The sequence below is a fragment of the Oncorhynchus clarkii genome, chromosome 17, assembly GCF_045791955.1.
Source record: "Oncorhynchus clarkii lewisi isolate Uvic-CL-2024 chromosome 17, UVic_Ocla_1.0, whole genome shotgun sequence".
NCBI lineage: Eukaryota > Metazoa > Chordata > Actinopteri > Salmoniformes > Salmonidae > Oncorhynchus > Oncorhynchus clarkii.
The window spans coordinates 20,103,102-20,126,128 of NC_092163.1; the positions used below are offsets into that span (position 1 = coordinate 20,103,102).

At 40.4% G+C, this 23,027-nt stretch overlaps 1 protein-coding gene across 2 annotated transcripts in view; it reads left to right on the plus strand.

Annotated features, from left to right (window-relative positions):
- The window catches only part of LOC139370482 (uncharacterized), a 30,420-nt gene extending 10,316 nt beyond the window's left edge, over positions 1-20,104 (plus strand). For both annotated transcript variants that reach the window (XM_071109982.1, XM_071109981.1), the window contains exons 6-25: positions 960-1,063; positions 1,214-1,397; positions 1,613-1,744; positions 1,838-1,981; positions 2,167-2,302; positions 3,206-3,356; positions 3,446-3,582; positions 5,132-5,243; positions 5,427-5,490; positions 5,732-5,938; positions 6,267-6,412; positions 6,573-6,691; positions 9,127-9,251; positions 11,211-11,308; positions 11,458-11,594; positions 12,346-12,470; positions 15,182-15,327; positions 15,492-15,594; positions 18,573-18,715; positions 19,079-20,104. In XM_071109982.1, the coding sequence (XP_070966083.1) occupies positions 960-1,063; positions 1,214-1,397; positions 1,613-1,744; positions 1,838-1,981; positions 2,167-2,302; positions 3,206-3,356; positions 3,446-3,582; positions 5,132-5,243; positions 5,427-5,490; positions 5,732-5,938; positions 6,267-6,412; positions 6,573-6,691; positions 9,127-9,251; positions 11,211-11,308; positions 11,458-11,594; positions 12,346-12,470; positions 15,182-15,327; positions 15,492-15,594; positions 18,573-18,715; positions 19,079-19,199 (2,634 nt within the window). In that variant the 3' untranslated portion in view covers positions 19,200-20,104. The remainder of the gene's footprint in view (positions 1-959; positions 1,064-1,213; positions 1,398-1,612; positions 1,745-1,837; positions 1,982-2,166; positions 2,303-3,205; positions 3,357-3,445; positions 3,583-5,131; positions 5,244-5,426; positions 5,491-5,731; positions 5,939-6,266; positions 6,413-6,572; positions 6,692-9,126; positions 9,252-11,210; positions 11,309-11,457; positions 11,595-12,345; positions 12,471-15,181; positions 15,328-15,491; positions 15,595-18,572; positions 18,716-19,078) is intronic.
- The last annotated feature ends 2,923 nt before the right edge of the window (positions 20,105-23,027 follow it).

Here is a 23,027-nt window from a genome sequence, read left to right on the forward strand (position 1 = left end):
CTACGACGCCGGCTAGATCTATTGAGGATTTTCTAAAGCTAGCTAGCTTCAATTAGCTTCACATTCCAATTTATGCTTAATGGATATCACGAAGGTGGATATTGATCCAACACCTGCTGCTAACTCAAGCCAGGCTTGTAACTGCATGTTGCATGTGCATTGCTTACTGTTTGGGGTTTAAGCTGGGTTTCTGAACAGCACTTTGAGACATCTGCTGATGTAAAAAGGGCTTTATAAATACATTTGATTGATTGATTGATGTGGATAGCCCAGCTAGGTGAACGCCGATAACTTAATTGAGACAATACGCGAACAGAGATTCCTGGTCGAGCCAGTGCCACCTTTTTCTTTGTTGGTGGTCGAAATCAAAATGAAAGAAAGGTTATCCTGCAAATTCAGGTTATAGTGGTAAGCAGGCTATTAGAAGTGCTGTCTTGCTTTTACTATGGGTGTTGTTAATGCCGTCTTTGGTATGCTTATCCGTGAACGAGCAGGCTGTTTTCTAAGTCGATAAATAATTGTATTAATACAGTCAAACCAGAGTTTTACTTACTGTTTTTAACACAAAATAAGATTTGATTAATACAATATTTAATCGGTCGTCTTCATCAAAATATTGTCTGTATGAAGAGAATGATGTGACGCAATCTTTGCAAAAGGGAGGGAATCTCATTTGATTGGTCCTCAACTCAAGTCTCACATTTTTTACTTTAAGTGATAAAGTGGAGTTAACCTGCCACGGAGCAAGTTAGAGCTGAAAGATTCGTTGTCATAGAAATATACCTAGCTAAAAGGTGAGCCTGCTTTGTGTTAATGGTTGTCCAGAGTTTAAGAGTTTACCAAAGTTAGCCCGCTAACTCCTCTATCTCGCTACGTGGTATAGCCCTCTGGTAGCAACTAAGCTGTCTCTGTAAATAATGTCTGTCAATTATTGAATATACTGTGCTTTTCACCAACAGGGAGACTATGAGGTCAAGGTGGACTTGACAAGTGACACAATTAGAGTCTTGAGACAAAAGCTCTCTAATGAAAGTGGAATCCCAGCACATGTCCTCCTTTATAAGTAATGTCACGTGCATATATAATTGTGATTTAATCATGTATTAATACATTTAACAACACAAAATTATGTCAATTAATAAACCCCTGCACATCTTATCATTTGACCGTATATAGCTTCAATACAACTTCTTCCTAATGTACCTTTTTGCAGAGGTGAACACGGTGAAACTTTGCAAGATTGTGGAATCAATGAGGAGACAACTGTGCCCTTTTCTTTGTCCTCCTTCCCCGATGAGAATCAGGACAACATGGAATTCTTCTTGAATGATGTTGTACCCTCAGTGCAACAAACCCGGAAAGGACTCAGCGCTTTCTTTTCTTCACTATACACCGTTGTGAGATATTCAGATATTCACATTGTCTTGTTACAGTCATGTTGACCATGACGTGGGAACCGTTTATTCAAACTTCAGATGTGTTGTATTACCATGTCCAGATTAAGAGTGCTACAATGTTCCTTTGCTTGTGATATTGGATGTTCAATCTACAGTACCTTGCCCCATCGAGCCACCCATCATGCATTAAATGATCTTCCCTAATGTCCTTACAGAAAGTTCAACATTCTGGAGAGGGATTCAAGAAAGTGAATGCGTACATTCGAAAGCTCAGTGGATGTAATCCCCTGGCACAAAGTTTGTATCAGCTGTTGTGCAGAAATGAAAGTGGAAGTAGGACCCAGAAGGTGATGCATATTTTTGAACACAAACGTAATGTACAGTACACATATAATATCATGTAAGTCTACAAATAGATTCCTAACATTGATTTGTTTTAGATTGCCATTGTTGAGGGATTGTACACTCTCTTCAGAGAGCTGTTGCCAAGCCTCGATAAAAAAAGAGGTGACAAGATCATTGAAGACCCTGACGTGTTTGAGAATGCACCAGTTTGCTGGGCCTACCTGATATCTAAAGCAGAGGTATGCCCGTTGTTTTTTTTGTTTTTTTTAGGTACCATTGATAATACATTATGGATCATATTGTATTGCACGTTATAAAATGTTTATAATGGGGAACTGAGATACTGCACCTCTATTTGTTTGGCATGTAACATAAACAAATGACCACAATATGCATGTGTTTTCTATCTCTTTGTCTACCCTAGAAAGAGAGTTCCCAACATGAGGTCTTTGCACCGATATGTTTGACCTCTCAACCAGGAGTGCGCTTCAGCGACCCAGTTCAAGTACCTGGACTACCAGATGTCTTTGAAAGAGAGTATGTCCTACAGAAAATTAAAGGTAAAACATGAGCAGATGTGGGTATTTGTAATATGCACAGCACTGTGGGCACAATATATTTTCAGTAACATCTACATGTGGCACAATGGCCAACAGTACTGGCCTGAAATCCGGAGCCTGTTTTGTGCTTACATGCCACAACCAGCACTCTGTGTGATGCCAAACATGTTCGGCATAACAAGGAGTGGCAAGTAGTGAATGGATATCTAAACAGACTGGTACTCAGGCTACAATAGTACCATACTAATGGGAAACTGCTCTGCACAACTCAATTCTACAGTACATCAAAAATATATTTAAAATGCCATCATATCATGTACCAAATTCCATAACACAAGATCAATTGGCTCTAGAGTTTAAACATTGGTTTTGAATCAATAGCTGTGACTTGACTGGCTCACTGCAGCCATAATGTTAAACATAGGAACGGGTTTGATGAAACTTGGCATGTTCCCTCAGAGTTAAGAATTACAGGGCTCTCTACAGAGTGTGAATTTGAATTCTTAGTCAAACCCAGAACTAATTGTCATGCACCTATGTTATTTTTATTTATTTTTTATTTTACTAGGCAAGTCAGTTAAGAACAAATTCTTATTTTCAATGAGGAACAGTGGGTTAACTGCCTGTTCAGGGGCAGAACGACAGATTTGTACCTTGTCAGCTCGGGGATTCGAACTTGCAACCTTTCGGTTACTAGTCCAACGCTCAAACCACTAGGCTACCCTGCAATCATTGATTGCTGAGATGTGTTAGTGTCTGCACTGGAAGAGCAGCTAATAATGTCTTGTTTTTTTGTAAACAGAAAAAAGTATAACTTTCGATATGTGAATTAAACTTTGACATGTACAGTAGTTTCATGATCAAATGTTGTAATTGCACATGACGTGTTTTACCACTGCTAAGATGGAGAAAGAATCCCAAACTGCTCTGCTGAGATCCTGACAGAAACTTCAATGTGGAGAGCTACCGATGTCGAAAAGATTTTACTCAGTCTGCCTCCATCCATCAAAACCTTCCCTGTTTGGGTTTCATATGGACTTGTGACTGGTCAAAAGTACGATTCTTTCATTGTATCGTTCAATACTTTATCTGCATCGATAGTGTAACTGGTAATTCATGTTTTATTGTTTAATCAAATTAAAGCTTTCAGATCAAACTAGATGAGACATTTGCCAAGATGACTGAAGAATTGAATGCTTACCCTCACCTGACAGTCACTCCACCACTGCAGTTGAAGAGTGTAGGAGTGGATGGGCCACGTCTCATTCTTTTGAAAGAAGGTAGGCTACCGGGCCTTGTGCCTACTAGTTCAAGTCTTGGTACGATGTATCATTCATGTTTGAGATTATTATGGTCATGGAAAGTCCCATCTCATGGTGTTCGCTTATTGTTGCTTAGGCCTATGCAAATGAATATGTGCACAATTCATTCACATTGCAGCAGAACTGTTGATGTCTTTGGTTCATCAGACATATGATACACTGCATTTACAGATAGCACTTTCACATACTGCCAGTTTATCACATGCTTGTTATTGAAGCGTGTATTTTTATTTTGTTTTATGGGAATATGAACTTTTGGTAGCATTAACATTTACAGTGCTGAAACAAGTGAAGGGAAAGGGGATATCTAGCAGTGGCACAACTGAATGCATTCAATTGAAATGTGTCTTCCGCATTTAACCCAACCCCTCTGAATCAAAGAGGTGTGTGTGTGTGAGGGGGGGGGGGGGGGTTGCCTTAATCTACCACCACGTCATCAGCGCCCGGGGAGCAGGCTCAGAATTGACATAATAAATACTTAAGTATAGTCAATAACAACATGGTAATGACTGGATAATTATGCGCAACAAGCAAAGACCCAAAAGGTACATTTTGAGATTGGTCCACATACATTATAAGTATGATATAGTTTCTCAAATGATTCGGTTAAATAACCATTCTTTCTACGAAAGTTCCAAGTGGATTCTTAATACGTACGGTGCTGCTGAGAAGAGGAGAAATGGCCATAAATATTTATTACATAACTTGTACATACTAGCCTCTATTATTTATAGTTTTTAGACAAATCATTATTCATTATTTCTTTCTTATAGTTCTTAACAAATCATTATTTCTACGTAACAACCAGGAAAATTCATCACTCTGCATATCTGTATTTAGCAGCTAAATACTAACTATGAATGGGTTATTACCACGTTGTTACCATGTTGTTGCTATGTTATTTCCCTGTTGTTTCCTCTTACTTCCCAGTTGTTGCCATCTTATTTCCCTGTTGTTTCCTCTTACTTCCCAGTTGTTGCCATCTTATTTCAATGTTGTTTCCTCTTACTTCTCAGTTGTTGCCATCTTATTTCCCTGTTGTTTCCTCTTATTTCCCTGTTGTTGTCATCTTATTTCCCTGTTGTTTCCTCTTACTTCCCAGTTGTTGTCATCTTATTTCAATGTTGTTTCCTCTTACTTCTCAGTTGTTGCCATCTTATTTCCCTGTTGTTTCCTCTTATTTCCCTGTTGTTTCCTCTTACTTACCATTTGTTTCCCTGTTATTTCCCTGTTGTTTCCTCTTACTTCCCATTTGTTTCCCTGTTATTTCCCTGTTGTTTCCTCTTACTTCCCATTTGTTGCCCTGTTATTTCCCTGTTGTTTCCTCTTACTTCCCAGTTGTTGTCATCTTATTTCCCTGTTGTTTCCTCTAACTTCCCAGTTGTTGCCATGTTATTTCAGCACCGTAAACTAAAGTGCTGCTTAAAATATATATTTGAATCATTGCTTCTGCTGTTTTGCCATTTATCCTTTGCGTGGTTATAAATAATTGTTTGTTGTTTTACAGATAACCTGGGTGTTTACATTGAAAAAGCCAAAGGATCTCCTCAGGAGTTCGTTGTTTTCGATTGCTTAGCTGGGAAACACAAAACTTTGAATGTGGACGAATTGGCACATGAGTAAGATACTTATAATATGAAAACAAGTCAAACATTCTGTTTGAAACTATATGAAGCTTCATAATTACTGGTGGGCAGTTCATGAACATGGATCACATTGATAATGAGTTCAATTAATGGATGTACCTATAATCTCCATCATACCCCTTCAATGCTTATTGTATGTTTTGAATTTCTCTGTAGAATGAGAGATACCAGAAGTGACCAGACGTTCATGACCACCAGGACTCCTAAAGAGGCAATATTGGTAATTTATGATAGATTATATTTTAATATGCTGTATCCATTTACATTTCTGCATCTAAGGTCAGTTGACACTGCAAGCATGAGCCATTGATATGGCTCCAATGATGAGATGTTGGCAAAGACCAAGTAGCAGCCCAAGGTCTTCACCTTAGAATGACACGTATGTTGGTGTAACAACATTCTACATTATAACAGTGAAGTTAGCTCCTCCTTTGCTGTTTTCTCCATCCAACATTCTTTAGGTGCTAGTGGATTCAAGCTCCTCCATGAACGAGACATGCTATGATTCAGATGACAAAATGACACGGTTGGATGCAGTCAAACAGCTGTTTGATAACTTCACAACTAGAAGCATGGCTTACGATTTCCATCATGTCATTGGCTTGGTGAAGTTTAACTCATCAGTTAAGACTCTCCACACATTTACAGAGACTCTGGAGACCTTTAAGGTAAATATATTTTTCTCATAATGTCTATTTTCTGAATGCAAAATAGCAAATCAGTTCCATAAAATACAGACCTTGGTGTACTGAGACCATATACTCATACTCCCCTCAAACATGGGATTTTGTGGGATTCATGGTATCATTCTTTACCCTTTTTCATGTGAGGTAAGATCTAATCTGGTATGTTATGTCAGCTAACGTGACATCTTATTACATGTAAAACAAAGAATGTTGGCTATCCCCATTAGATGTTTGGGAGTATACAAAGTGTGTCTTTCTCTCTAAAAAAACAAACAATCGATTTACATGTAAACAATTTTGGCACTTACAGGAGCACATACACAATCTTAAGGCAAATGGACGCACTGTGTTGTATGATGCCTTGAATCATGGCACATCTGAACTGGAAAAAGTTGGAACGCAATTTCCAGACTGCAGACTTCGCATCATATGTCTCACAGATGGGAATGATGTGGGGTAAAAAATGATTTATCTTCAGACTTTTTTCAGTGTGGAAAACAGTGATTACAATCTGTTTGTGGATATGTTTATATTTTCGATTGTTTTACATGCAATGCAATAACATAAAGGGTAGTGTTCCATTTGGGAGTGTACTTATTAAGAATTGTGTTCGTAGGTCAAAGACAAAACCACATGACGTCACAACCAAGTTGATGCGCTTTAACATTATAGTTGATGCCATCGTTGTCGGAAAGGTGGATAACCACATGCTCCATGGAATCAGCAATGCAACAGGTATAATGTCTAATGTCTAAGGAGGTTCTAGCTCATCCCAGTGGGCTTAGGTCATCATTATAATGTCTAATGTCTAAGGAGGTTCTAGCTCATCCCAGTGGGCTTAGGTCATCATTATAATGTCTAATGTCTAAGGAGGTTCTAGCTCATCCCAGTGAGCATAGGACATCATTATAATGTCTAATGTCTAAGGAGGTTCTAGCTCATCCCAGTGAGCATAGGACATCATTATAATGTCTAATGTCTAAGGAGGTTCTAGCTCATCCCAGTGAGCATAGGACATCATTATAATGTCTAATGTCTAAGGAGGTTCTAGCTCATCCCAGTGAGCATAGGACATCATTATAATGTCTAATGTCTAAGGAGATTCTAGCTCATCCCAGTGAGCATAGGACATCATTATAATGTCTAATGTCTAAGGAGGTTCTAGCTCATCCCAGTGGGCTTAGGTCATCATTATAATGTCTAATGTCTAAGGAGATTCTAGCCCATCCCAGTGGGCTTAGGTCATCACTATAATGTCTAATGTCTAAGGAGGTTCTAGCTCATCCCAGTGGGCTTAGGTCATCATTATAATGTCTAATGTCTAAGGAGATTCTAGCTCATCCCAGTGGGCTTAGGTCATCATTATAATGTCTAATGTCTAAGGAGGTTCTAGCTCATCCCAGTGGGCTTAGGTCATCATTATAATGTCTAATGTCTAAGGAGATTCTAGCTCATCCCAGTGAGCTTAGGTCATCATTATAATGTCTAAGGAGGTTCTAGCTCATCCCAGTGGGCTTAGGTCATCATTATAATGTCTAATGTCTAAGGAGGTTCTAGCTCATCCCAGTGGGCTTAGGTCATCATTATAATGTCTAATGTCTAAGGAGGTTCTAGCTCATCCCAGTGGGCTTAGGTCATCATTATAATGTCTAATGTCTAAGGAGATTCTAGCTCATCCCAGTGGGCTTAGGTCATCATTATAATGTCTAATGTCTAAGGAGGTTCTAGCTCATCCCAGTGGGCTTAGGTCATCATTATAATGTCTAATGTCTAAGGAGATTCTAGCTCATCCCAGTGAGCTTAGGTCATCATTATAATGTCTAATGTCTAAGGAGGTTCTAGCTCATCCCAGTGGGCTTAGGTCATCATTATAATGTCTAATGTCTAAGGAGGTTCTAGCTCATCCCAGTGGGCTTAGGTCATCATTATAATGTCTAATGTCTAAGGAGGTTCTAGCTCATCCCAGTGAGTTTAGGTCATCATTATAATGTCTAATGTCTAAAGAGATTCTAGCTCATCCCAGTGAGCATAGGACATCATTATAATGTCTAATGTCTAAGGAGGTTCTAGCTCATCCCAGTGGGCTTAGGTCATCATTATAATGTCTAAGGAGATTCTAGCTCATCCCAGTGAGCATAGGACATCATTATAATGTCTAATGTCTAAGGAGGTTCTAGCTCATCCCAGTGGGCTTAGGTCATCATTATAATGTCTAATGTCTAAGGAGGTTCTAGCTCATCCCAGTGGGCTTAGGTCATCATTATAATGTCTAATGTCTAAGGAGATTCTAGCTCATCCCAGTGAGCATAGGACATCATAATGATGGTTTCCTTGTGGTTCAAATCTGGATGAAGGTCAGAATGAATGCATTTTTTTGTGCACCTTCTCATTATTTTTGCATGACTCGACATTTTACACAAGAAAGCCTAAGCAAGTGGAAGAAAGGCAACATTCCAAATGTTTCAACATAGCATTTATAAAATATTTGTGTCAGTGTTTGGTGTCAGTATTCAATATTACAGTCAGTAACGAAATGTGACAGAAATCATTACACATGCAAACGCCTTTCAGAAACTAGTCAAGATGCAGGTTGTGATAATATTTACAAGTAGGCAATTTCATCGCAATTATTGGGACAAATTCTAACCTGAAAATGTGCCCCTCAACTCGAACTACAGTAGCTTGCAATTCTGCTAATAAACTACCTAAGTGCCTATTCCAATAATACCTCCTATTACTACACATGCCAGAGTCGTTTTTCCCTTCACACATTCAAACCGCATTCTGCAACCTTTCGCCCCCCAATTTCATTGTAATACTACAGTATAACGTAATAGTAACACTTGAAGTATACCTTAGAAAGGGATTGTAAAGGGTTTAGAATTAGTTTGTTTTTAAACAATGACTTAGCTTCTAAATCACTTTTCTGGTCTAAATTGTCTGATTTTCATTATGATGCATTCTTTTACAACCAGTGTGCATCTTTTTGAAAGCTTAAATTGCATTTGGATCAATTCAGAGGACACATCAGACTAGACTAGAGTCTATTGAAATGTGTTGTAGCCATCTGGTGTGTTTTTGGGGCTCAACAGATGCCCTATTTGTTCCTTCATATTTGCATCAAGTAATAAAAATGAGGCAACTAATTCTACTTTGTCCATGCCTTGTAGGAGGGTGCTGTTTCAAACCAGAGACAGGTACAGCTGGTCTGAAGCTCTTTGAAATGGAAACAGTTCTATCTTTGGAGATGAGGAAGCCTAAGGAAAAAATTAACCCATCCTCCATTACGAGCGAGGTAGGACTTATCAAGTGAAATCTATTCAAACAGGATACTAATGTTTGTTTCCATGTATTTGATATGAAATAAGTTAAAGGGACACTTCACCACTTTTTTTACCCCAGCACCATGAAGTGTCTACGTATGTGAAAATGATGCGTTTATACATTCTCTATAGATCAGAAGAAAAGGTCCTAATAAAATGACTCCAGAGGATTTAAAAAACAGTGGTTTTCAAAGACCACAAGTTTATTGTGGCACGGAGACTTAGCTTGAAACTGGTCTGGTCGTTTTGTAAAATCACAGAACGTTTTTTTCTCAGGACCTTTTCTTATCTTATTGACTACAGAACGTAGAAACGTGCCATACAAAGGTATGGTGCTGGACATAATGATATACACTGTATTCAGAAAGTATTCAGATTTATTCTAAAATGGATTAAATAAACAATTTTTCTCATCAAACTACACACAATACCCCATAATGACAAAGCGATAACAGCTTTTTAGAGTTTGAGTTTAAAAACAGAAATACCTTATTTACGTAAGTATTCAGACCCTTTGCCGTGAGACTCTAAAATTGAGCTCAGGTGCATCCTGTTTTCATTCATCATCCTTGAGATGTTTCTACAACTTGATTGGAGTCAACTTCTGGTAAATTTAATTGATTGGACATGATTTGGAAAGGCACATATCTGTCTATATATGGTCGCACAGTTGACAGAGCAAAAACCAAGCCATGAGGTCGAAGGAATTGTCCGTAGAGCTCCGAGACCTGGTTGAGTCGAGGCAAAAAAATATGAATAATTCTGCAGCATTGAAGGTTCAGTGGCCTCCTTCAGTGGCCTCCATCATTCTTAAATGGAAGAAGTTTGGAACCACCAAGACTCTTCCTAGAGCTGGCCGCCCGGCCAAACTGAGCAGTCGGGGGAGAAGGACCTTGGTCAGGGAGGTGATCAGGAACCTGATGGTCACTCTAACAGAGCTCCAGAGTTCCTCTGTGGAGATGAGAGAACCTTCCAGAAGGACAACCATCTCTGCAGCACTCCACCAATCAGACCTTTATGGTAGAGTGGCCACTCTTCAGTAAAAAGCACATGACAGCCCGCTTGGAGTTTTCCATAAGGCACCTAAAGGAATCTTAGACCATGAGAAACAATATTCTCTGGTCTGATGAAACCAATATTGAACTCTTTGGCCTGAATGTCAAACGTCACATCTGGAGGAAACCTGACACCATCCCCACGGTGAAGCATGGTGGTGGCAGCATCATGCTCTGTGGATGTTTTTCAGCAGCAGGGACTTGGAGACTAGTCAGGATCGAGGGAAAGATGAACGCAGCAAAGTACAGAGAGATCCTTGATGAAAACCTGCTCAGGACCTCAGACTGGGATGAAGGTTCGCCTTCCAACAGGACAACGACTCGAAGCACAGAGCCAAGACAACGCAAGTCTCTGAATGTCCTTGAGTGGCCCAGCCAGAGCCCGGACTTGAACCCGATCTAACATCTCTGGAGAGACATGAAAATATCTGTGCAGTGACGCTCCCCATCCAACCTGACAGAGCTTGAGAGGATCTGTAGAGAAGAATGGGAGAAACTCCCCAAATACAGGTGTGCCAAGCTTGTAGCATCATGCCCAAGAAGACTCAAGGCTGTAATCGCTGCCAAAGGTGCTTCAACAAAGTACTGAGTAAAGGGTCTGAATACTTATGTAAAAGTATTTTATTTCTTATGAATGATAAAAACCTGTTTTTGCTTCATTTGTAGATTGATGAGGGACAAAAACGATTTAATACATTTTAGAATAAGGCTGTAATGTAACAAAATGTGGAAAAAGTCAAGGCTTCTGAATACATTCAGAATGTACTGTATAAGGTAAAAAAAAATAGTGATATGTGCCTTTATAAGGGAAATGAGTAACACTGATATTATACGGATTGTAACGAATAATGCTAATTTGTTATTAATTCTTTACAGAGTGTTTTAACTTCTCTCTTCGCCAAAAATGGCTATGATGAGCAGCCAGAGTTTTCTCTACCAAGTGAATTAAACAGTAAAGTCACTGTGACAGAGAAGTAAGTGATGTTCCATTTCATTGTGTGGTGATTTCTGCATGCACAGTATCACTACCTGTTCAAGCCCATTGTTCTTTGGCAGTGGGTTTAGTAAAAGTCTCAAAATATGGATTGCTGTCTCTCAATCACAAAAACATCTCCCAAAATAGTTCATTGAAAAAGAATATCAAGGAATCCAAGAGCAGCCGGTTTTTGGAGAAGGACAAACGCATTCTGGAAGAGCTGAAGAGTCTGCATTGTGACCCACATCCATTCTGCACAGTTTTGCCATTAGAGTCAGACTTCAGTAAGTAAGCAGTATTGGAGTATTGTTTTTAGTGTTATTGATTTGATAACATTTGCTATGGATACCATTTTGCTTTATAATGACATTCTTAATGCTTAATATGCTTAGGATAATGCCTTACAATTCATGTCACAGATGTTTATAGACATAACTGCCTATACATCTATAACTGAATGAATAAAGCATTGTGAATTGTTAGATATTACTTAAATTGTTAGATATTACTGCACTGCTGGAGCTAGGAACACAAGCATTTTGCTACACCCGCAATAACATCTGCTAAATATGTGTATGTGACCAATAAAATGTGATTTGATTTGATTATGAGCAGGTATAATAATTCCTTATGAAACCAAGTGGTTCAGTGGCACAGCAAATAAAGTGTTACAAGTATGCTTATTATGCCTAATGATGGGAATTCCTAGGGAGTGTTACAAGTCGTCACAACCCCAAGATATGGGTATGCTTACTTCACTCAAATTCTTATTTACAATGGTGGCCAAACCCGGACGACACTGGGCCAATTGTGACTCACCCTATGGGACTCCCAATCACGTCCGGTTGTGATACAACCTGGAATCGAACCAGGGTGTCTGTAGTGACACCTCAAGCACTGAGATGCAGTACCTTAGACCGCTGCGCCACTCGGGAGCCCGTATGCTAACAGGATTCCTGCTCCCACAAACAATAATATCGTTGTTTATGTTGTCTCAAACATTTAATCCCTGTATCTCATTCCATACCTTTTCAGCGTTTTGGAAGATTCTCATGCAAGGCCCCCCTGATACATCTTATGAGAATGGAGCCTTTGAACTGTACTGTCAGTTTGGTGCTGAGTACCCTGTCAAACCTCCACTTGTGCGCTTTGTCACACCTGTATCCTTTTACACAAATGAATACATGAAGACAGTGTATTTTGTATTCTGTGACTGCTTACTGCTGTTACAATGAATTTATTCCCATTACCCAGGACATTTTCAAAAATGGTGGAATTTACCTGCATGTGAAAGTAATTGTTTTGCTTCCACAAAATCATAATTATCCAAACTCACGAGAAACTATAACATTGTCTAAATCGCAACAGGCGGGAAACATTTACAACATTTACACTTTCTGATTCGCAAAGCAACCTATAGTTACATGCAAGTGCAAAAGGTTAAATTGAGGCAGGCTAGTGTGTGGTTAGGGTTAGGGTAAGGTTAAATTGAGGCAGGCTAGTGTGTGGTTAGGGTTAGGGTAAGGTTAAATTGAGGCAGGCTAGTGTGTGGTTAGGGTTAGGGTACGGTTAAATTGAGGCAGGCTAGTGTGTGGTTAGGGTTAGGGTAAGGTTAAATTGAGGCAGGCTAGTGTGTGGTTAGGGTTAGGGTAAGGTTAAATTGAGGCAGGCTAGTGTGTGGTTAGGGTTAGGGTAAAGTTAAATTGAGGCAGGCTAGTGTGTGGTTAGGGTTAGGGTACGGTTAAATTGAGGCAGGCTAGTGTGTGGTTAGGGTTAGGGTAAGGTTAAATTGAGGCAGGCTAGTGTGTGGTTAGGGTTAGGGTAAGGTTAAATTGAGGCAGGCTAGTGTGTGGTTAGGGTTAGGGTACGGTTAAATTGAGGCAGGCTAGTGTGTGGTTAGGGTTAGGGTACGGTTAAATTGAGGCAGGCTAGTGTGTGGTTAGGGTTAGGGTAAGGTTAAATTGAGGCAGGCTAGTGTGTGGTTAGGGTTAGGGTACGGTTAAATTGAGGCAGGCTAGTGTGTGGTTAGGGTTAGGGTAAGGTTAAATTGAGGCAGGCTAGTGTGTGGTTAGGGTTAGGGTAAGGTTAAATTGAGGCAGGCTAGTGTGTGGTTAGGGTTAGGGTAAAGTTAAATTGAGGCAGGTTAGTGTGTGGTTAGGGTTAGGGTACGGTTAAATTGAGGCAGGCTAGTGTGTGGTTAGGGTTAGGGTAAGGTAAATTGAGGCAGGCTAGTGTGTGGTTAGGGTTAGGGTACGGTTAAATTGAGGCAGGCTAGTGTGTGGTTAGGGTTAGGGTAAGGTTAAATTGAGGCAGGCTAGTGTGTGGTTAGGGTTAGGGTAAGGTTAAATTGAGGCAGGCTAGTGTGTGGTTAGGGTTAGGGTAAAGTTAAATTGAGGCAGGCTAGTGTGTGGTTAGGGTTAGGTTACGGTTAAATTGAGGCAGGCTAGTGTGTGGTTAGGGTTAGGGTAAGGTTAAATTGAGGCAGGCTAGTGTGTGGTTAGGGTTAGGGTACGGTTAAATTGAGGCAGGCTAGTGTGTGGTTAGGGTTAGGGTACGGTTAAATTGAGGCAGGCTAGTGTGTGGTTAGGGTTAGGGTAAGGTTAAATTGAGGCAGGCTAGTGTGTGGTTAGGGTTAGGGTACGGTTAAATTGAGGCAGGCTAGTGTGTGGTTAGGGTTAGGGTACGGTTAAATTGAGGCAGGCTAGTGTGTGGTTAGGGTTAGGGTACGGTTAAATTGAGGCAGGCTAGTGTGTGGTTAGGGTTAGGGTACGGTTAAATTGAGGCAGGCTAGTGTGTGGTTAGGGTTAGGGTACGGTTAAATTGAGGCAGGCTAGTGTGTGGTTAGGGTTAGGGTACGGTTAAATTGAGGCAGGCTAGTGTGTGGTTAGGGTTAGGGTAAGGTTAAATTGAGGCAGGCTAGTGTGTGGTTAGGGTTAGGGTAATGTTAAATTGAGGCAGGCTAGTGTGTGGTTAGGGTTAGGGTAAGGTTAAATTGAGGCAGGCTAGTGTGTGGTTAGGGTTAGGGTAAGGTTAAATTGAGGCAGGCTAGTGTGTGGTTAGGGTTAGGGTACGGTTAAATTGAGGCAGGCTAGTGTGTGGTTAGGGTTAGGGTACGGTTAAATTGAGGCAGGCTAGTGTGTGGTTAGGGTTAGGGTACGGTTAAATTGAGGCAGGCTAGTGTGTGGTTAGGGTTAGGGTACGGTTAAATTGAGGCAGGCTAGTGTGTGGTTAGGGTTAGGGTAAGGTTAAATTGAGGCAGGCTAGTGTGTGGTTAGGGTTAGGGTACGGTTAAATTGAGGCAGGCTAGTGTGTGGTTAGGGTTAGGGTACGGTTAAATTGAGGCAGGCTAGTGTGTGGTTAGGGTTAGGGTAAGGTTAAATTGAGGCAGGCTAGTGTGTGGTTAGGGTTAGGGTACGGTTAAATTGAGGCAGGCTAGTGTGTGTTTAGGGTTAGGGTACGGTTAAATTGAGGCAGGCTAGTGTGTGGTTAGGGTTAGGGTAAGGTTAAATTGAGGCAGGCTAGTGTGTGGTTAGGGTTAGGGTACGATTAAATTGAGGCAGGCTAGTGTGTGGTTAGGGTTAGGGTACGGTTAAATTGAGGCAGGCTAGTGTGTGGTTAGGGTTAGGGTACGATTAAATTGAGGCAGGCTAGTGTGTGGTTAGGGTTAGGGTAAGGTTCGAAAATGAAAACACCTCATAAAAAAAAAAAACACCCATGGATTTGAAATGCCGCCACTCTCAGAAGCTCAGACTAAAATGGACCACAAATATAGCTCTGTTGATATGTTTCTGGTGTGATTTCAGGCTGAAATATCATGTTTGTTAAATGCTTTCATATGAACCATTATGAAATACCCTTAATGTGGACAAAGGTGTACCACTGCAACGTAAACAATGTGGGCCGTATCTGCCACAACATATTTGACCGCAACTACTCGGCTAACATAACCATGAGAGAGATCTTGGATGCTGTGTATGGACTGCTCATCGTCCCTGAACCTGAAGATCCACTGGACAGGTTGACTTGAACAATGATTTGACACTATACAACAGTCATTTGAATTATTTTGATGTCATTTCAAATCCATCTTAGTTTCCAAATGGTATATTGTATATATTATGTTGAATATGTTGAGTTCATGCCTACATTAATATTATCTAAATGAAAATGTTTTGTAAAAGTATTTTGGCAGAGGAATTCCTAACCAGCAGAGAAAAATATGAACAAGAGGCCAAGAAAAACACAGAGGAAACTGCAGGCAATTCAATGAATGACATGGAACAGGTAAATGCACATATTCCTCCCGCCCCCCCCTTTTTTTTATAGGTCAGCAATTTTACTTATTTAGATATGTGTTTCCTTACTTTAAAAGCAGTCTAAGGACAACAAGTGACTGCATTCCACACTTTGGTTTTGATATACTAGCAATTGTAAACCAATCTTCCCTGTTTAACATGTTATCAAATGTAATGCCCAATTCACCCCATAAATGTATTGTGTCACAAGACATTTGAAATGTAAACATTTAAAACATGTGAACAGAAATGTGACTTTTATAACCCATCCTGAGACACACACACACACACACACACACACACACACACACACACACACACACAAACACACAAGGAATTTGAAGCAAAGCGTCAGACTAATCCTCATTATCACTCATTATCACTCCAGACCAGACCTGACTGCCCTTGACCAGCACAAAAACATCCTGTGGCGGACTGCAATAGCATTGAATAGTCCCAGCGATATGCAACTGTGCAGGGAAGTCAGGAACCAATACATGCAGTCAGTCAGGAAAGCAAAGGCTAGCTTTTTCAAACAGAAATGTGCATCCTGTAGCTCTAACTCCAAAAAGTTTTGGGACACTGTAAAGTCCATGGAGAACAAGAGCACCTCCTCCCAGCAGCCCACTGCACTGAGGCTAGGTAACACAGTCACCACCGATAAATCCATGATAATCGAAAATTTCAATAAGCATTTCTCTACGGCTGTCCATGCTTTCCTCTTGGCTACCCCAACCCCGGCCAACAGCCCCAACCCCCCCCTCTCTTTCTGGACCCTCTCTTTCTAAAACTATACGCCGACATTATTGCAACCCCTATTACCAGTCTGTTCAACCTCTTTCGTATCGTCCGAGATCCGTAAAGATTGGAAAGCTGCCACGGTCATCCCCATCATCAAAGGGGGTGACACTCTAGACCCAAACTGTTATAGACCTATATCCATCCTGCCCTGCCTTTCTAAAGTCTTCGAAAGCTAAGCTAATAAACAGATCACTGACCATTTCGAATCCCACCGTACCTTCTTCGCTTGGAAATCCGGTTTCCGAGCTGGTCACGGGTGCAGCCACTCTCAAGGTACTAAACGATATCATAACCGCCATCGATAAAAGCCAGTACTGTGCAGCCATCTTCATCGACCTGGCCAAGGCTTTCGACTCTGTCAATCACCGTATTCTTATCGGCAGACTCAACAGACTTGGTTTCTCAAATGACCCCCTCGCCTAGTTCACCAACTACTTTGCAGACAGAGTTCAGTGTATCAAATCGAAGGGCCTGTTGTCCGGACTTCTGGCAGTCTCTATGGCGGTACCACAGGGTTCAATTCTCGGGCTGACTCTTTTCTCTGTATATATCAACGATGTCGCTCTTGCTGCGGGTGATTCCCTGATCCACCTCTACGCAGACGACACCATTCTGTATACATCTGGCCCTTCTTTGGACACTGTGTTAACAAACCTCCGAACGAGCACAGTGTAGCCTAGTGTTTAGAGCGTTGGACTAGTAACCGGAAGGTTGCATGTTCAAATCCCCGAGCTGACAAGGTACAAATACCTGAACAGGTAGTTAGCCCACTGTTCCTAGGCCGTCATTGAAAATAAGAATTGGTTCTTAACTGACTTGCCTAGTTAAATAAAGGTTTACAACACTCCTTCTGTGGCCTCCAACTGCTCTTAAACGCTAGTAAAACCAAATGCATGCTTTTCAACCATTTGCTGCTGGCACCCGTCCGCCCGACTAGCATCACCACCCTGGACGGTTCTAACCTAGAATATGTAGACATCTATAAATACCCAGGTGTCTGGCTAGACTGTAAACTCTCCTTCCAGACTCACATTAAGCATCTCCAATCCAAAATCAAATCTAGAATCGGCTTCCTATTTCGCAACAAAGCCTCCTTCACTCACTGCTCCAAACTTACCCTAGTAAAACTGACTAACCTACCGATCCTCGACTTCGGCAATGTCATCCACAAAATAGCTTCCAATACTCTACTTAGCAAACTGGATGCAGTCTATCACAGTGCCATCCGTTTTGTTACCAAAGCCCCTTATACCACCCACCACTGTGACCTGTATGCTCTAGTCGGCTGGCCCTCGCTATATATTCGTCGCCAGACCCACTGGCTCCAGGTCATCTATAAATCTATGCTAGGTAAAGCACCGCCTTTTCTCAACTCACTGGTCACGATAACAACACCCACCCGTAGCATGCAATCCAGCAGGTATATCTCACTGGTCATCCCCAAAGCCAACACCTACTTTGGCCGCCTTTCCTTCCAGTTCTCTGCTGCCAGTGACTGGAACGAATTGCAAAAATCGCTGAAGCTGGGGACTTATATTTCCCTCACTAACTTTAAACATCAGCTATCTGAGCAGCTAACCGATCGCTGCAGCTGTACATAGTCCATCTGTAAATAGCCCACCCAATCTACCTACCTCATCCCCATATTGTTTTTATTTACTTTTCTGCTCTTTTGCACACCAGTATCTCTACTTGCACATCATCATCTGCTCATGTATCACTCCAGTGTTAATCTGCTAAATTGTAATTACTTCGCTACTATGGCCTATTTATTGCCTTACCTCCTCACGCCATTTGCACACACTGTATACTGATTTTTCTATTGTGTTATTGACTGTATGTTTGTTTATTCCATGTGTAACTCTGTGTTGTTGTTTGTGTCGCACTGCTTTGCTTTATCTTGGCCAGGTCGCGGTTGTAAATGAGAACTTGTTCTCAACTAGCCTACCTGGTTAAATAAAGGTGAAATATATATAATAAAATAAAAAAATCAATAAGAATAAAATGCTGAAACACGTACCACTGTTGTGTGTAGTATACTGCTGTGGATATAAGCAGCACACCTTCTTGGTTTCCAGGTTTGTCAGGTTCTACATTTGTTTGAACAGCAAGTACTTTTGTTTAACAGCATGCATGGTAAGATAATCCTTTATTGTTCACTTACAGAAATTGGTGGGTGAAGAGTTGACTAAGAAGTTCACTCCCTCACATCTAATTTGTCCGTTATCCAAGAAGATGTTCATTGATCCAGTTAAAAACCAGGATGGAACAGTTTATGAGCGAAAGGACATTGAGAAACATCTACAAATGTAAGTGTGTTGCTGGATTCTGAATATTGATTAGATTTATACATTAATCTACGACTACTAATAGTGCACTCAAATTATTACAACAAGTACATATTTGATCCTTCTGTAGTGACGGAATCAATTGTTTGTCATTCCTTACGTGCCCAACTGTAGAACTGAAGCAACACATTGACAGCAACATTGAGTTTGATTGAGTTTTTTCTCTCAATATTCTCCAAACAAGTATTTGCCAGGACTGGGAGAATCTTTTGTAGTCCGTTATGTCTGTAAACATTACATTGAAATAACTAAATTAATTAATTTAATTAATTAATTAACCCCATTTTTTTTATGAGAATGGTCTACCCTCTTACCCTTTTACAGGCAAAGGACTGATCCAAAAACAAAGAAACTTCTAAGACGAACTGACCTCAAGCCAGACACAACCATGCAGAAGATGGTGAGGGAGCACCGCAGAAAGGAATATCTGGAGACAAGTGTTTGAAAACACAACATGGCAGCCAAAATGTCTTCCTGTCGAATGCATTTTTGGGAGAAACATGTGAGGGAAGTGTTACCCATTGGGTTATTGAATGGTATGAGATTTTCCAGAGGGCCTTCATCTATGCGGGGGTTTTACCTACGCACGTCATGGGTAACCAGCTAAGATTTATATTATGCAAATTTTCTGTTAAACTCTGTTATTAATCAGGAGCATTTTTTTTATGTTAAAATTAGTTGTGTATCACAGTTGTCATTAGACTGTTGTGATAATCAGATATCTAGGAGATTCCCAATATCTTGATATAATGACATGGGTTACTTTTAAATATGCTGTTAAGCCAAATTCAATGATTCAAAGTCGAGGGCCCACATTAATGATGGTGTTTTCAGTAGTTTACTTTAATTAAACTTAACACAGTGGCAAAGAGGCAATTTAAAGAGGCAATCTGAAGTTCAGATATCGTAAACAGCTGAGGGATGGTGCTGGGGGTATGTAACCACTCTCAAATTCATAGACAGAGCTATGGATGCGTATACTGACCATCCATGATATCAAAAGCATAGTTTTAACCTTGTTTGAAGGCTATGCTGTGTTTGTTTACGCGTACATTGTTTACAAACAACGGTGTAAGCTTATAATTTGGGTTCTGACGGGGTATGACAATTGAACTAAGCACATAAGGCATTTTTACGTTGTTTTCCTCAAGAATCAATGGCTATATGTGACTAATTTCAGGAAACTAGGCGTATGTCGCGCGCCACTACTTCACAGGAGAGCCATTTGAACGTAAACCTTTTATGGGGGGGGGGGCAGAAATGCCTTCTGGAACATGTGAACTTTTATGTGCCTTAATAACAAACTTTTATGCCATTTATAAATACGAATAAAATTGTTAAACCTCTTAAGGATTGGCCCCTTTTTTTCAATTTTCAGCTAAAATGACATACCCAAATCTAACTGCCTGTAGCTCAGGCACTGAAGCAAGGATATGCATATTATTGGTACCATTTGAAAGGAAACACTTTGAAGTTTGTGGAAATGTTAAAGGAATGTAGGAGAATATAACACATTAGATCTGGTAAAAGATAATACAAAGAACGTTTGATTGCAAATATGCAGAGGGAGTTGAAAAGAGAACAAACACACTGTTGTATAAAACACCCGTCTCCGGATTATATCTTCAAACTAAGGGTAACCTTGGCATCCGTGACAGAGAGGGAGAAGCGTCCATCCATAAGATAGTCTAGCTTGTTACATTTTCACATATTATACATTTTACATTTTGTCAGAAAGTCATTTTCATTTCAAGTTAAGGTGTACTGTTAGCTAGCTAGCTAATGTTAGCTGGCTGGCTCGCTAGCTAACGTTACGTGTATGATCTGTGTAGTAATATTATTTGTATCTCAGAGCCATTTGCATTGCTAGTTATAGCCTAATGTTAGATAGCTAGCATTGAACCTGATTGGTTAGCTACCTGCAGATTCATGCGGGGTAGTAACATTATGAGTTAGGGTTATGGTTCATTGTTTAGCTAGCTAGCTACATGACTAAACAAAAGACAAGTAACTATGTAAGTAACAATTTCACTACACCTTCTGTATCCTGTGGATGTGACAAATAAACTTAGATTTAATTTGATATAGTATGTGTTTACCAGAGACAGTAATGTGAAGAACATGACCTGCACCAAAGTCAAATTAGGATATAACGTTAGGCCAATGAGACAGTGTCCAAGTTCTAAAATTCTCTCTCACACACACACACACACACACACACACACACACACACACACACACACAGTGGCAGAAATAACTGTAATTTTCAAATAGAGTCAAGAAAATACATTAGAAGTCAAGATGAGTATAGCAATTCTATTGTCTTTCATTACTTCTAACGAGGTCAAACTAGCCTGTTCTTGTCTCTTCAATTGAATTGAAACGACAAAAGATAATAATAGTAATATCATCATATCCATCACATTCGGATGAACTGATCTGCGTAACGGTAAGACAAGTTGGTGGTTCATGCACAGTGTTTGCGCTCTATCATCTACTGCCCATGCTGTGGGCTCAGGCTAACGTTATTGCTATACAATTCACAAGGCCTTTTAGAGCTCTGATGCAAACCTCTGCCGTGGTGAAAAAATCTGTCTACTGTAGTATTTCCCCGAAGAAATAACATATTGGCACTTTTTCACAACGGCGCACTTCTATTGAGAACGAAACATTAGTGAAATAAAACCCATTACAATTTTTTGAAGCTTCGAGATCACCAGTATGCTGGGGTTTTTCTTTCAATGAAATAACATTTTCTTTCAGTACTAATTATTGTAGGAGAGGTGGAGCAGGTGGGTCAGAGAGAGAGAAAGGAAGTGAAGGTGAGAAACAGAGAGAGAGAGAGAGTGGAAGGAGTGTGTATTTCAGAGCTGAGAGCTTTAATAGGATGAGTAGTCTAGCTGGCTACTAGGCCATTAACAGAGAGAGAGAGAGAGAGAGAGGGGAGGAGAGGGAGAAGAAGCGAGAGAGAGAGGGGGGAGGAGAGGGAGAAGAAGCGAGAGAGAGAGAGGGGAGGGGAGGGAGAAGAAGCGAGAGAGAGAGAGGGGAGGGGAGGGAGAAGAAGCGAGAGAGCAGCATCTCTGCGTCAATAAAAGAGGCCTTTTGCAGGAGACTGATTAGAAATGTAATTTCCTGACTCGTGCTTTTTTTTCTCATTAAATTGGGCGATGTAGGCCTGGGATATATATAATAACCTGGATAGGGGTATACAATAACAGAGGGGTGATAGACAGAGAGTGAATTCTCACTCACTCAATCACACGCACACACACACACACTCATCCATGTACATGCACATGCACATGAACAAGAGTTTCTTGCATGCACACATGCACACACACACACACACACACAGTGACAAAACGCTAGCTAAAACCTGATGGCGGGCACATGGCGGAGGCGCTTAAATCTAATTCTGCCCTCGCCGCTGTGATTTGTTTCCACGGTAGTTTAATCTCGCCTGCCACTTCTGTCCCTCAAATAAAACCCAAGCATAAATAAACCAGCAGCTTTACTGTGAGACCAGCCAGGCACACGAACACCCACTCTATTTTCTAACGCCATGGTCGTGACCTATTTCTTTTAAAGATTCTACGACTGCTGTCAGGCCTACACACCCATGCAGTAATTAACTGGTATATTACATCGTTATTGGCATTACTAATTACTATTATTAACAGTCCGCATAATTATAATTATTAATTTGTCTTAATAGCATTTGATAATAATATTAATGTTAGTGTTAGATATCACTACTACAAATGTCCAGTTGAAGTCTGGAAGTTTACATACACTTAGGCTGGAGTCATTAAAACCACTCCACACCATTTCAACCACTCCACACATTTCTTGTTAACAAACTATAGTTTTGGCAAGTCGGTTAGGACATCTACTTTGTGCATGACACAAGTAATTTTTCCAACAATTGTTTACAGACAGATTATTTCACTTATGTATCACAACTGTATCACAATTCCAGTGGGTCAGAAGTTTACATACACTAAGTTGACTGTGCCTTTAAACAGCTTGGAAAATTCCAGAAAATTATGTAATGGCTTTAAAGCTTCTGATAGGCTAATTGACATCATTCGAGTGTACCTGTGGATGCATTTCAAGGCCTACCTTCAAACTCAGTGCCTCTTTGCTTGACATCATGGGAAAATCTAAAGAAATTATTCAAGACTGGTTCATCCTTGGGAGCAATTTCCAAACGCCTGAAGGTACCACATTCATCTGTACAAACAATAGCACGCAAGTATAAACACCATGGGAC